Source organism: Colletotrichum spaethianum (genome assembly GCF_022836535.1).
Source record: "Colletotrichum spaethianum MAFF 239500 DNA, contig09, whole genome shotgun sequence".
NCBI classification, from domain to species: domain Eukaryota; kingdom Fungi; phylum Ascomycota; class Sordariomycetes; order Glomerellales; family Glomerellaceae; genus Colletotrichum; species Colletotrichum spaethianum.
The window spans coordinates 29333-42684 of NW_026054779.1; the positions used below are offsets into that span (position 1 = coordinate 29333).

At 57.2% G+C, this 13352-nt stretch overlaps 3 protein-coding genes across 3 annotated transcripts; 2 read left to right on the forward strand and 1 right to left on the reverse strand.

Annotated features, from left to right (window-relative positions):
* Nucleotides 1-1013: 1013 nt before the first annotated feature.
* On the forward strand, nt 1014-3937 carry ColSpa_04248 (autophagy-related protein 13; the record flags this gene model as incomplete). Its single annotated transcript, XM_049270460.1, has 3 exons — nt 1014-1238; nt 1294-1395; nt 1469-3937. 3 exons carry the CDS (start codon nt 1014-1016, stop codon nt 3935-3937), a joined length of 2796 nt encoding a protein of 931 aa, XP_049126417.1.
* A 2179-nt stretch (nt 3938-6116) lies between these two features.
* Nucleotides 6117-8557, forward strand: ColSpa_04249 (class E vacuolar protein-sorting machinery protein hse1; the record flags this gene model as incomplete). Its single annotated transcript, XM_049270461.1, has 6 exons — nt 6117-6159; nt 6242-6402; nt 6494-7270; nt 7333-7405; nt 7457-7705; nt 7764-8557. The coding sequence occupies 6 exons, from the start codon at nt 6117-6119 to the stop codon at nt 8555-8557; spliced, it is 2097 nt and encodes a 698-aa protein (XP_049126418.1).
* Nucleotides 8558-9406: 849 nt separating this feature from the next.
* On the reverse strand, nt 9407-12805 carry ColSpa_04250 (putative ATP-dependent helicase; the record flags this gene model as incomplete). Its single annotated transcript, XM_049270462.1, has 2 exons — nt 9407-9790; nt 9863-12805. The coding sequence occupies 2 exons, from the start codon at nt 12803-12805 to the stop codon at nt 9407-9409; spliced, it is 3327 nt and encodes a 1108-aa protein (XP_049126419.1).
* Between the last annotated feature and the right edge of the window lie 547 nt (nt 12806-13352).

Genomic DNA, 13352 nt, shown 5'->3' on the forward strand with positions numbered 1-13352 from the left:
TTCCCGTCCCTCTCTTTCTCACTTTCCCGCTTTCCGAGTCAGCATATACCGTCTGATCTTTTCTGGTTTCGTGCCGTCTTGAACCTGGCCCCCCCTGGCTTTCTCCTACGAACGTCTACACAACGTATACACCGCCTTGGTTTCTCGCCTGAAGTACACTCTCCCCCAAAGCAGGTGACTCGATGACGGAAGGGTACTTGTCAAAGATCACGAGGCTCAACCTTTGAGCGTATGACACCAACGCCGACAACCCCCCCCCCCCCCCCCCCCCCCCCCCCCCCCCCCCCCCCCCCCCCGACTCGACTACCACAAGACGGCACCCTCCGCATATCCAACTCCCGCTGCCCTCCAATTCTTCCTGGGCAAACCACCACTGCCAGTAGTGCATCTCGGAGCGACTTGTTTGTGTTGTTGTTGGTGGACGTGCACAGGAGGTCCCTCGCTATACCACCAATCTTAGGCAACCCGAAAGCCATGGTCGAAGCCACCGCCTAGCTCGTCCATTTTCGCCCTGCAGCCCTGCCCACTGCCTGCTAAACGCAACGCAACGCAACGCAACGCCCTTGGCCTGCTCGTGCGGTATCGGTAACGCTCCTCCGTCGCCCGCCCGCCCGCATCGTCTCCACGTTGACCCTGCCTTACCCGCCGTTGCCTGCCTCGCCGCGCCCCAATTCCACATAGGCTCCCACTGCCTCCCTTGCGCCGCATCGAGTTCCCCTCCTCCACACCGAGCGACCCTCCGTGGGCGCACGCTTCTGAATTGAGGCATCGACGTCTTGAACCACCCCTCGTTTCTGTTGTCATGAAGGATGGATGAGCAGGTTCGGTGCCACCCCGACTTCGACACCGCGAATCCTCTCCCGCACCCCGCCTAGAGCCTCTCCTGCGCAGTAGGCCTGCACCGCACCACACCGCATCCGCTTCGTTGCCCTGAGAGACGGCCTCGCCGCGACAGCTACACAAACACACTCTCGCCGTTTCTCCTGCCCTTGGGGCTGCGATCCCGAGTCAAGATGCATCAGCAAGCTCGCCCTGCCCCGCGGGTCTCCTCCCCCGCTTCCGCCCCCCAGACAAATCCCGCCCGAACAAACAACCCGAGAGAAGGCATTCTTGGTGCCCGTGATAGGGCTGGTTCGGGCGCTTCTGGCCGCGACTCTGCTGCGGCATCGCCGACCGCTGAGACACCTCCAGGCACAGTGTCTGCCGATGCCGTCAAAAAGTTGGATCAGATAATCCAGGTAGGTCGGGGAGTCGTCGAGTGTTCGGTCAAGGACGCAGGCTAACTTTGCGCAGAACTTCCATACCAAGGCTGCATCGTTGGTCCTGCATTCGCGCATGAAACTCAAGCCCATATATGCAACCCGTGGATCCGGCAACAAGAAGCTCAACAAATGGGTAAGTGCTGGCCCTTCCGCAGTCCTCGTCTTCTGCCTTTGCGCTCAATCACTGACGTTCCGTGCCTCGGCAGTTCCAAATCGAGACGGAAGAGTTCGACGACTTCAAGGAGGAGCTCCGGATCTGGCGAAACTGCGGCAGCTTTGAGAATAAGCCTATGCCCCTGATCATCGAAACGTACCTCGACACCTCTCGTCTTACCCCGAGCCAGAGTTTGGTCATCGTCGACGAGAACGGAAAGCGGTGGGACGTGATGGAAGCGCTCAACTCCTCTGATTCGAGCGACGACGGGCGCTCAGTGCCCTCCAAGAAGAATACAGAGGTGATTTTGGAAAGATGGCGCATTGAGCTCAAGACGATACCCACCACAGATATGGACGATTTTGGCCCGACGCTACCGACGATTTACAAAAAGAGCATTGTCTTCTTTCGGTCGCTCTTTGTGGCGACAAGGATTCTTCCAGGATGGAAGTTTTCCCAGTCTTCTTTGACCAAAGGCGTCCACCCGTCCTTGGAGCCCCGGTGCCGTATCCGAACTGGCGAGCCAGACACTGGCGGTCTTGACCGGCTTAGGCATCCGTTGTACGACGGCCGGCCGGATGTCGTGACCGACTACGTTTTTGGCGACTTGGAGGTGCCCGTCGGTCGCTTCTATGCATCGGTGACGTACAGGAATGAGTGCAACTTCCGGGTGGATGATTCAGAGGCGCTCCTGAGTTCGCGATTCATGGGTGTTGACGAGAATTTCTTTAAGCCATCACTGCCGCAGCGGCGGGAAAGCACTCGAAGGAACGACCCCGAGGTTGGATCCCTTCCATCTCATCGACGAAGCCGGAATCTATCAGACATTCACCAAACATACGGCAGCCTCTCAACCTTTCACGGCGACGGTGCTTTGGGTACCAGTCCTATATCTGCCCTTAAAGCTGTGAGACCCCCCGGGTCCGACACAAGCTCACCCCCGGAATCTGTACCAACAGGCAACGAGCTAAATCCACCAAACTCGTTGCCCGTCACCGGTCTCGCAACGAGACCGTCCATGAAGGGCTTCAGCACCAGCGGCCGTCGGCCATCCGTCTCGTTTCAACCTTTCAAGGCTGGGTCTCTATCTGGGTCACCCATTCCGCGGACGCTGGATTCCGAATCACCCGCTTCCCCGGTCTCACGTGCCGCGGCTCTCAACGCCCTTACTCAACCCCGCAACCGCACTTCTTTGACAGCAGGAATGCCTGCTTCTCTTCGAGGCGGTCCCCCGCCGGTCGAGGCAGCCGTGATAGGCTCACCGCGGCCATCCTCGACCAGCCGCTACAGCAGCAGCTTCACACATCGCAAGGGACGACTGTCATTCGGTGGCGCTAGCAAGGCCGGCGATGACGAACAGGGCAGCAGTGGACGACAGAGCTTATCTTCGTCTGTGGCCCAGCCGGGATCTGGCCTTCTGGCTGAAACAGGTGGAGGGGGCAGCTCGGGGTCTCTGCAAACCGACGACGACCAAATTTCAGAATTCCTCAAGGCACTGGACAGCAAGAAGACGCTCAAGAGCTTCGAGTCCGGCAAGAAGGGTGAAGGAGCGACGAACCGGACAGTCGCCCAGCTTTCGAGGTTCCACCTCATGAAGGAGTCAAACAATGCCCTGACTGACTCCATGACATCGTCGATGCAGATGCAACGTTCGTCGAGCTCGTCCAGCCGACAGCTCTCCAACGTTCCCAGCATGGCCGCACCGGCTTCAGTATCGGTATCCTCTTCGCCAGGGAAGCCTTTGTCTCCTCATACCCCTCACACGCCTGCTGTTCCTTCACGCCTGAGCGAGAATTCGATCATCAACTACAACACCAGTCAGCCTCGGAGTGAGCGAACCAACCCGAGTGCGGAAAACACACAGCTCGCCAGGGAAGACACCATTACTCAGGACGGGACCACTGCTATTGACATCCCCATCTCACCCAGAATCGGTACTCATCCTCGACGATCCAGTTCGGTGGCTCAACAGAACCGGGCCTTAGTGGACGAGGATGATGGGGACCTCGCGTTTGCCGCGAATCGCAGCATCAGTCTAGGCGCGGAAGACCGCGAACCGCCCACGCTTAGCATGCTGTTGGGCAGACAAACGGAAAACGAGTCGGCATCCCGCCGAGCTGGCACCTCACTGCAACCCGCTTCCGATGTACCGTCCTCGGGCTCGGCAGACATGATGAGACAGGGCTCATCGGAAGGTTCTAAGCCTCCCGGCGGCCTAATGGCTGTCGCGCCTTCCAGTTCGCCCTTTGGTAGACGGCGGTATGCCGGTATGCCCTCGACGGGCGGGCGAGGTCAGACTCCTCCTCAGTCATCAAGAGGCAGCTTCACAGGCTCCAGCGGTCGCTACGGACGTGGCGAACACGACCTGATGGACGAGGAGCCCCTTCTCTTTGACATGTCAGAGATGGACGCGCAGTCACGGAGGAGCTTGGAAGAGGGGCGAGGCGGTGGCAACGTTGGATCTGGGTCGGGAAGCCGCGCCGATTTTGAGCCTCGGGGCATTAGCCGACGAGGCTGGTGAACAAGGAACTCACCACAACGATGACCGTTGCCAATGACATGGTAAAACGGGCCAGGAGAGCAAGAGGACTCCAATTTTTTTTTTTACGTTCTGCGACGGGGCGAGGCTGCGGAAGGGAGCGCGCACCCGGTCATGGGCCCCAGAATGGCCCAGGGCAAGTTAAGGGAGAACTTGCCCCAGAAACATTTTTTCCTCTCATTACAAAGATACATCATAGGGGTTCGGCGGAGAGGGTTTACGGCGTTTGGCTGAGACGGGGATGACGAAGAAATATTCCACTGCCGGCAAAGAAGGCTGGAGTTCCTTGGGGAATCAAGGATTTACTACAGATACGATAGAGAATGCACAAAGACTGGCATGTACACACACTGCAGCAGCATGGCGCATCTGGCGGCAGGCATCGTCACTTTGACGCAGTACGTTTGGAGCAACCTTGTGTGAGTAGGTTATGGCTGACGGCAATGTGCCACGCCATGGATGCATCTAGAGCACGATAATGCGCGCAGGTGTCGCAATGAGCTTCGTCCGATGTTGACGTAGGCATCGGAGCTAGCGTAGGCAGAAGGGCGTTTTCATTTGGCAAGGTTCCATCGACAGGCGAGGAGAAGGACGCAGTCAGGATGTAGCTCGTTTGTGCCATTGCCCCGGGCTCAAGTATTGATGTCTCGAAACGAGCCGCCGGTAGCGTTGCACATGGAAGCGAGGGAGGGAGACCGATGAAGAAGAAGAAAAAGAATCACACACCAAATTGCCAGCAGGTTTGGGTGCCAGGCGTCTGGATAAGGCTCGACATTGTTTTCTCCGCTGGGTCTTGATACTGTCCCGGCGGCTGGGTTCCCCGCAGCTGTGGTGGTGTGGCGCATATATGACTGACGTTTGTTTCTTGGATTGTGTGACTGGGGGGGTGTACAGTCCCACACGAAGGAAGGGAAGGGAACAGACGGCCGCGGCGGATGTACACTAATCATGAGAGAACAGGCTTGGTGATGGGGCCATGGACCATTTTTTGTACAAGGTTGAAAGGGAAGGGAGGGTGAGAAGAGAGTCCAGCAGCTGTTTCTGGGCTGTGATGCTCAATAAACTACCTTAGAAAGAAGCCACTCTGGATTTTAATTGCAACACGCAAGGCACCGCCCAGATACCCACTTCTGTGAGGTGTGAGGTGCATGGCAGTTTATCAAGGCATAAACTAGTAAAAGGCTGTAGAACAGTTGTGGTCGAGTTGGGCTGCAAGAGCCCACGCGGTTGGTTACGCATGCCTCTGGGTCTCTTTGGAGATTGAGCGCGAGAGGATATGCAGTGCATGTCATCCACAGGTGTGGCGGTGCGCAGAGGCGAAGAGCACCGCTTGAGGGAAAAGTCCGCATAATTCGTGGGCGAAACGGCTCAGCCCCTGCTGGGTTGATGATGACGATGGGTCCTCCTCCCTGTCGTCCCTCTCGGATTCCCCAAGGCGCATTCGATGGGTGGAGCATGTATCTTTCCCGGCTGCACAGTATGGGGGAGGTACATGTGGCATCATGCCTCCCCCACTACCGTAGCTGGTGTGTCCTCTGTGACGGCCCATGGCACACCTACTATGTACCTACTTTCTCTGGCCCGCCCCATGCCTCATCCATCGCCGTCCATGTCTATCTGCGCGTCCATCTATACGTCTGTCGGCCCCGTCCGTCCCCATACCTACCTGACCTCGCCTTGCCCGACTACGGATACACGCTTTCTTCAAGGGTATCCAACTCGGCCTTGCCAGGCGAGCCTTACGTACCCATTACTGAACAACCCTTTGGTGACCGGTACCTTGACCTAGGTAGCTTACCACTGTGCTGTATGACGACCGTCCGGGCCACACCCACGCACCCACCTACAACCATCCGACCAGGCTCCAGCACCTTACCAGCAGCAGCCTACCTTAACTGGCTAAACTTCACTCCGTCCCGGCACTTCAACCTCTCATACCTACACACAAACACACACACGCATTCCACCACTCGTCGCGGCAACATATCGCATTCGCCGAACGCTCGCAACGACTTCTATTCCTTGTCGACTCGCCAAGCTTACAGTCCTGACACGAAAACACCCCCGAGATACTTTAAACTGACCGGACCGGACCGAGCCAGCTTTCCCAGACCAACGGTCACTGTAGAGCATCCGCAGCCGCTCGCAGCATCTGCCCAACATGTTTCGAGCTGCCGCAGCTGGTCCCTTTGACGAGGGTGTCGGTACGTCTGTTGCTGTCCAATACACGACCACCGCCAGTATTTAGGGGAATTTCTGCTAACCCGCGTGTCTTGTGTCATCTAGCCAAGGCGACCGATGAGAACCTGACCTCGGAGGACTGGGGAGCCATCATCGAGGTTTGCGATCGCGTAGGCAGCGACCAGAATGGACCCAAGGAAGTTGTCCAGGCCATGATCAAGCGCTTGGCGCACCGCAACGCCAATGTGCAGCTTTACACCCTCGAGGTGAGTTATCCTCCATACGTGCCATCTTGTCGTCGGCCGCCCGCCAAGTGCGACGAACCATCGCTGACCTCATCGCCCCTCCCGCGCACAGCTCGCAAACGCCCTCAGCCAGAACTGCGGCAAGAACATGCACCGCGAGCTGTCCAGCCGAGCCTTCACCGACGCCATGTTGAAACTGGCAAACGACCGCAATACCCATACCCAGGTCAAGGCCAAGATCCTCGAGCGCATGAAGGAGTGGTCCGACATGTTCAGCAAGGACCCCGATCTCGGCATCATGTACGACGCATATTTCCGACTCAAGCAGAGCAACCCAACCCTTCAGGCCCCCTCGGCGCCGCAGAAGACGGGCCTGACGGAGGTGGATCGCCAGAAGGAGGATGAGGAGCTGCAGATGGCGTTGAAGCTGTCGCTGCAAGAAGAGGAGAGGAAGAAGGCCCCTGCCGCGTCCAACGCCGCCGCTTCGTCCTCTTCCGCAGCCCCTGGATCGTCAGCACAGGGTGCCCAGCCGCAGGCTTACTCCACACCCGTGCCCGCAGGCACGACGGCCGCTACGGTTTCGAGAGTGCGAGCACTATACGATTTCGTCCCCTCAGAGCCAGGCGAGCTGGAGTTCAAAAAGGGCGATGTCATCGCGGTGTTGGAGTCTGTCTACAAGGACTGGTGGCGGGGTTCGCTCAAGGGCAAGACGGGTATTTTCCCCCTCAACTACGTCGAGAAGCTCACGGACCCGACTCCCGACGAGCTGGCACGTGAGGCCCAGATGGAAGCCGAGGTGTTTGCGGAGATCAAGAACGTGGAGAAGCTGCTTACGCTGTTGAGCACGTCAAACACGGCGCCGAGGGAGGAGGACAACGAGGAGATCTCGGTAAGTCGGGGAGGGCAAGTGTGTACACCGCCATCGGCTTGATGCTAACAGCGGTCGCGTAGAAGCTTTACCACCAGACGCTGGCCATCAGGCCAAAGCTGATCAAGCTCATCGAGAAGTACTCGCAGAAGAAGGGTATGTCGCTATAGTCTTTTGCTTGAGGAGCTGTCGCTGACCAGAACGTAGACGACTTCACACAGTTGAACGAGAAGTTCATCAAGGCTCGCCGTGACTACGAGTCGTTGCTGGAGTCTTCCATGTCACACCCGCCTCAACCAAGTTACCACCAGTATGCGATGAGACCGGGCCCTGGTGGGTACCCTGGCGGACCAGGAGCAGGATATCCTCCGCAAGGTCCTCCTCAAGGGCATCCCCAGCAGCAGCAGCAGCAGCCGCCGCCGCAGGAGCAGAGATATTACACTCCTGCGCCCCAAGGTGAACTACCTTGATTGCCTTCTTCAGGTGCACCAAGTTTAACTAGTTTTGTATATAGACCAACCCCAATACCCCCAGTCCACGCCCTCGCCGAACTTCCAGCGTCCGGCCCAGGCCACGCCAGCCCCTTTTTACGTAGCCGGTGCAGAAGTCCCTTCAGCGGGCGGTCCGCCTCACAACCAGCAACAACAGTATCCCCCGCGTGACCAACGTCATCCGTCCAGCGGAAAAGCCCAGGTGCCGCCCATCAACACATCGCCCACGCCGTCAGCCAACACGTACTCTGCCTATACCGTGCCCCCTAACCAGAGACCTCAAAGCAACTATGGCGCCCAGGAGCTGGCGACTTCGGTCTACGACTCGCCCATTGCCACCCATAACCCGAGCTCTGCTGCAACGTATACGTCATCCGTCTACTCTCAAGATGACCCGTATAACAAAAACAGCCCTGCTGTGGGCAACTCGACCGTACCCGCGCCGTCTTCTTTCCAACCGTCGGCACCACCGCCTGGACAGCCGTCTCAACCCCCTCAACAACCACAGCAGTCGCACTACCAAAGCTACCAGCCACCGGGAGCCCAAGGCCAGGATAACTACAACAACGCTCCGACTCAGGCGCCGCCGCCCGTGCCAACGGGGCCTGCTCCGCCCGTTCCTGGCTCCGGGCGGTCTGAAGTCTTGACACCGCCGCCTCTGCAGCCTGGTGGCGCGGCGTATGATGCCAGACAAAGCCTGCCCAGCCAGAGCCCTTCGCAACAGCAGTATCGGGCGTACGTCCCGCCGGGCGCTGCTGCTGAGGGGCCGAGTGCGCCACCCCCAGCGGATTACTATCGACAAAGCGGGGTGTACTAGATGACGAGACGGGGGGGGGGGGGGGGGGGGCTGGAGAGCGATTGAATACATAGGCTCCCGCATCGAGGGGCATTGAAACCGTGCGAGAGGGCACTGTTCAGAAGGAAGGGAGGCTACATGATTGTTTAATGACATACATTCATTTCCCCGGATGCTAGCGAAGGCCGTTTGTCTCCTTGTTTTCTTCTCCTTTTCTCCCCCTGTAATCCATTCCCCAAGGAGGCATAGCAGTTATTCGCCGCCGTTCCTCGTGCGGTGTTGCGCAGTCAACCGTCCTGTGTGCGACGATGGTCCTGAAAAGGAGACGAGGGCGGCATATCCGCGCATTCTCCAAAGTTCCATACCCAATTTGCAGAGGCTGTGAGTTTGTCGGCTGGGAGGGGAGGGGGGGAGGGGGCGGTGGTGATTGAGAGAAGCAGGGAAATGCGGGAGTATATATATAATACGCAGAAATCTGTACCATACTTTTTGTCATTCATACTGTTCCGTTGCGATGTGACCGTGGTGGCCCTGGTGCCGCATTCGACGACGTATGGTGCCGCCTGGGACTTGCGCCGACAAGGCCAGCCTGGTTGTCACTATTGGTTTGTCTGGTCAATCAATGCCTTGCAGGAAAAACCATGTTTCGTTCAGCCATCGTATCGATAAAGAAACCCCTCTTCCCTCCGTGACGCCCCCAGAGTCCTGTCTGTAATCTTGCCAAATCATTGCTTTTCTCCCGCGCTGTAGCTTCGGCCACGAAGGCCAGCGGAATCCATCCACCACAACTCCGTGAAACTGCTAACCACCCGCCCAAGTGTTTCCCATCCAAAACATACTAGCATGCCCACCCAGTAGACTCGTATCTGCTTACCATCGCCGGCCAAACATCTCATGCTCGGTCTTCTTGGGCGCCTTCCTAGTCTTACTGGCCAGCAAGCTGGTCTCGGGAGAGCCCTGCCTGCTGGTCCTCGCGGAGGTGGTGCGCGAAGACGGCTCTACGTAGCTATCGTCGCCACGGGACGCCGCGCCGGATGCGTCGCGGCGGAACAGGTCCATAATCTCCTTGAAGCCGAGCCTGAAGGCGTCCTTCTTCATACCACCCTCGATGGCCGTCTCAGCGAGCAGACGCTTCTTCTCCTGCAGCGCGAGGATACGCTCCTCGACCGTCTTCTCAACAGTAAGCTTATAGACAACGACGTCGACTGTCTGCGTGAGGCGGTGGACTCGGTCAATAGCTTGCTCTTCGACGAACTAGCGTATTGTCAGTTTGATGTTGCCAAGCGAGAGAGAGAGAGAGAGAGGTGGAAAGAGTTGGAAGCTTACGGGGTTCCAGAAGGGCTCCAGGATGATGACACGAGTGGCTGCCGTCAGGTTGAGACCCAAGCTGCCGCACTTGAGACTGCACAACAAGATGCGCGTGTTCTTATCGTTACGGAGACGGTGCAGACTGGCTTCCCGCTCGTCGTTCTTCATGCTGCCGTCGTACCGAGTGAATTTGAAACCCTCCTTGCGGAAGAAGGGCTCAACGAGGTCCATCATGGAAGTGAACTGCGAGAAGACGATGAACTTGTGTTGATCAACCTCCTTGTGCAGGATCTGCATCATCTGACGGATCTTGGCGGAGGCTAGGATCTGAGACACCTGGCCGTTGGGGTTATAGTTCGTGTCGTCATCAGAATAAATCTCCGACTCATCCACGCCGGTGTCCTCGTCTGAGTCTGTTTCACTTTCAGAGTCGGTCTGAGATGACGGCGACGACTTGAGCTTCTCCTCCTTGACCTGCGACGCTATCGCCGTTATCGAAGGGAGGCTGTCATCCGATGCGTAACTCTCTTCCACGTCTCGCCCACGCTCGGCTTCGTCGTCCTTGACAACGAAACTATCAAGCTGACTGCCGCCTTCCTCATTCTCGGAATCGTGCTGGGAGTCGTCGGATCCAATCCAGTCGCCGCCGCCCTCTGCATTTTCGTCCTCCTCGCCGCCGGTCTTGCCTAGCCGTAGTTGATCACGCTGATCCTCGGGTACGAGCCAGCTTCCATCTGCTTCTTCGTCGTCACTATCGAGAACGACGTTCCTATTCCGGGGCCGACGTGCTTTGGGCTTGTACGGCGTCTCATCTTCGCCGCCGGCTGCCACGGAGTTCTTCACAATGCTTCTGACTTTGGCCTTCTTGTGCTTAGGCTTCTTCCTCTTTGGCGTCTCATGCTCCTTAAAGTAGGCCAGGTCATCGTAGCACTCCTGGCAAGTGTCTCTGTCGCTGTTGACAACATCCTTGGGAAGGTTTCGCCCGCAGATACCGCACGTCTTTGTGGCGATGCCCATCCCGCCAAACATATCGGCGAGGGAGTCAACGTCTGCTGACGAGTTCTTGTTGGATGTGTCGGTGGACAATGCATCCTTGTCCTTGTCGAGCTTGCCTTCCAGTAGCTTGGGGTGATTGCAAGCTTGTCTGAGCCGCAGAAGGAGAACCAAAGCATTAGCGTAGTCGACCTTCCCCTTGAGCATTCTCTCGATACTTTCGTCAGCTCGGGTTTCAAGCCTGTCATAGAAGCGACGCTCGGCAGGAGAGAACGTTGTGGCGACAGTGACAACCTTGCGTTCGGTGACCTTGAAACCTGTGCTAGACTTTTCTCCCTCTTTCGTTGGCTTGCCACCCGGGTTCAGAGCTCCCTCCTCCTTGAGAATGTCCTTGGTACGACGTTTCATGAAGCACCGTAGGAGACTGTGAAGGCGGCGAATAGCAACGTGTCCTTTGCCGTTCTTCAAAGGCTTCTCAATCTGCTCCTTCCATTCTTTCAGGTCGTCATAAGGCTTGATCCGCAAAAACTTGATAAGGGACTGCAACTCTTCCAGGTTGTTTTGCATTGGCGTTCCCGACAAACACCACCGGTACTCGGATCGCAGTGCGTAGCACGCTTTTGTCGACTTTGCATTCCGGTTCTTGATGGTGTGTGCCTCGTCGAGTACTACACGCCACCAATGGAGGCCGAAACATCCTGCCTTGACGCCGTTCTCATCCTCGGACGAGTGGCCCCATTCAGAGACCAAGACTTGGTAAGTGGTGACGACCACATCGTAGGCGGCGAGATCCTTGAATCTCTTGGTGCGCTGGGGTCCATGATGAACGCAGACATTGAGCCCATGCGTCTTGGCCACCTTTTCCTTGATTTCCGACTCCCATTGCCTGATCAAGGCCAGAGGCGCGACTACAAGTGTCGTTCTTTCGATGCCCTCGAAGTGCTTTTTGTAACCCTTTTCGCCTTTGGCAGGCTTCTGATTGCTGAGAATCAGGGAGATGGTTTGTAAAGTCTTACCGAGACCCATGTCGTCTGCCAGAATACCGCCCTTGGGAACCTTGCCTCTCTTGACCGGGCCGAGCTCGCGACCTCGCATCCACTCAACACCTTCAACCTGGTGGGGAAGGAGCTTCACCTTGAGACCCTCCATAGTGCCATCGTTAACAGTCTCTTCGGCTTCCTTTTTCTGGGCTTCCTCATCGTCTGACTCCATCCCACCCTCCAGCAGTGCCTTCAGATCGGCTGAGGCTTTCGCCGGGTCGGTGTAGAACTCGGCTTCTCCGAAGCTGCCGGGGGGTCTGTACGTGGAGGGATTGGCGTCGGGGCCAATGGAGCTGTACAAAGTGCGCGGCTCCGGTTTCTTGTCTTGGTATAGAGGGACAGATGGTACGGCTACGTTTTGGGCTCTGTGGTGCTCAGGTCGAGATCTGCGTTCGTTGAAGATGCCTGTAGCCTTTTGTTTAAGAGAGGACAAGATCTTAGTCGGGTGGCCAAACACTGGCTGGTGTGATGACGAAGGATGGAAGGCATCGCGACGCTTGGTATCGGAGAAGAAGGATTCCAGCGCATCGGAGGGCAGTATTGATTTGTTGTGCGAGCTCGCGTCGCTTTCCTTGGAGCTTGGTCGAGGCGGTTGCTTGAAGTCGTCGCGGGTTATCTCTACAAGGTCAGGGCTGGTTGGGCGTTGAAACGGCTGACTGCGTTGTACAGACGTGTTTGGAACCGCCGCGGGGGGGTTCGATTTCGGTGTTGTTGACACGCGCATTGCGTCAAATCTAGCAGTGAGGGCATCGGGGTCGAAAGATGGTGAGTCGCTGCTCTCGAGTCGGAGTGGCTCACGAGGGACACCGCGAAGCTTCTTGGTAGGGGTGCCTGTCTTGGGCACTTCGCGTGTGGTCGAGGACTGTGAGTCCTCGTTTGGGTTGATCGGGCGCAAAGGGCCCTTTACTGGGCTCCGTTGGTTGACCATGACTGTGTGACGTGGCCGCGACCGGTCTTCGTAGGTGGTGCTGGACTGTAGTAGCTGCTTGCACGATGGGTCGCTATGATTGGGACGCTCGACCACAAGACGTCGTGTTTTTCGGGCTGGAAAGCAAAGTTGACGCCTAGTTCTCTGTTGTTTCAAGGAGGAGGGGTCAGATGTTGACCTTCGTTGGAGGGGGGCAATAAAAAAAACAAGCGAATGTGGGCTGTACTAACTTCACATTAGTCTTATGAGTGAGATCGATGTAGCGCCAGGACAACAATGGACTCCAGCGATGATCAAGTCCTATTTATGGTAGAGGTCTTCTGCCTTCTCGGAAAAGCCCAAGACGTGTAAGTGTAAGCTGCCGCGATTGATGGGAGACTGTGATTCAGTGTCAATGGGATGTGCATGCTGTTGGTACCATTTACCAATGACATAACTCTCCCCAGCAACGGGTAGGCAACCAACTCGACGCCACGGGGCAGGTGTGGAACATAATCAGGGGTCTCGTGTGGCGGTGCACACCATCCAGCCGAGTGCCGCCTTAGCA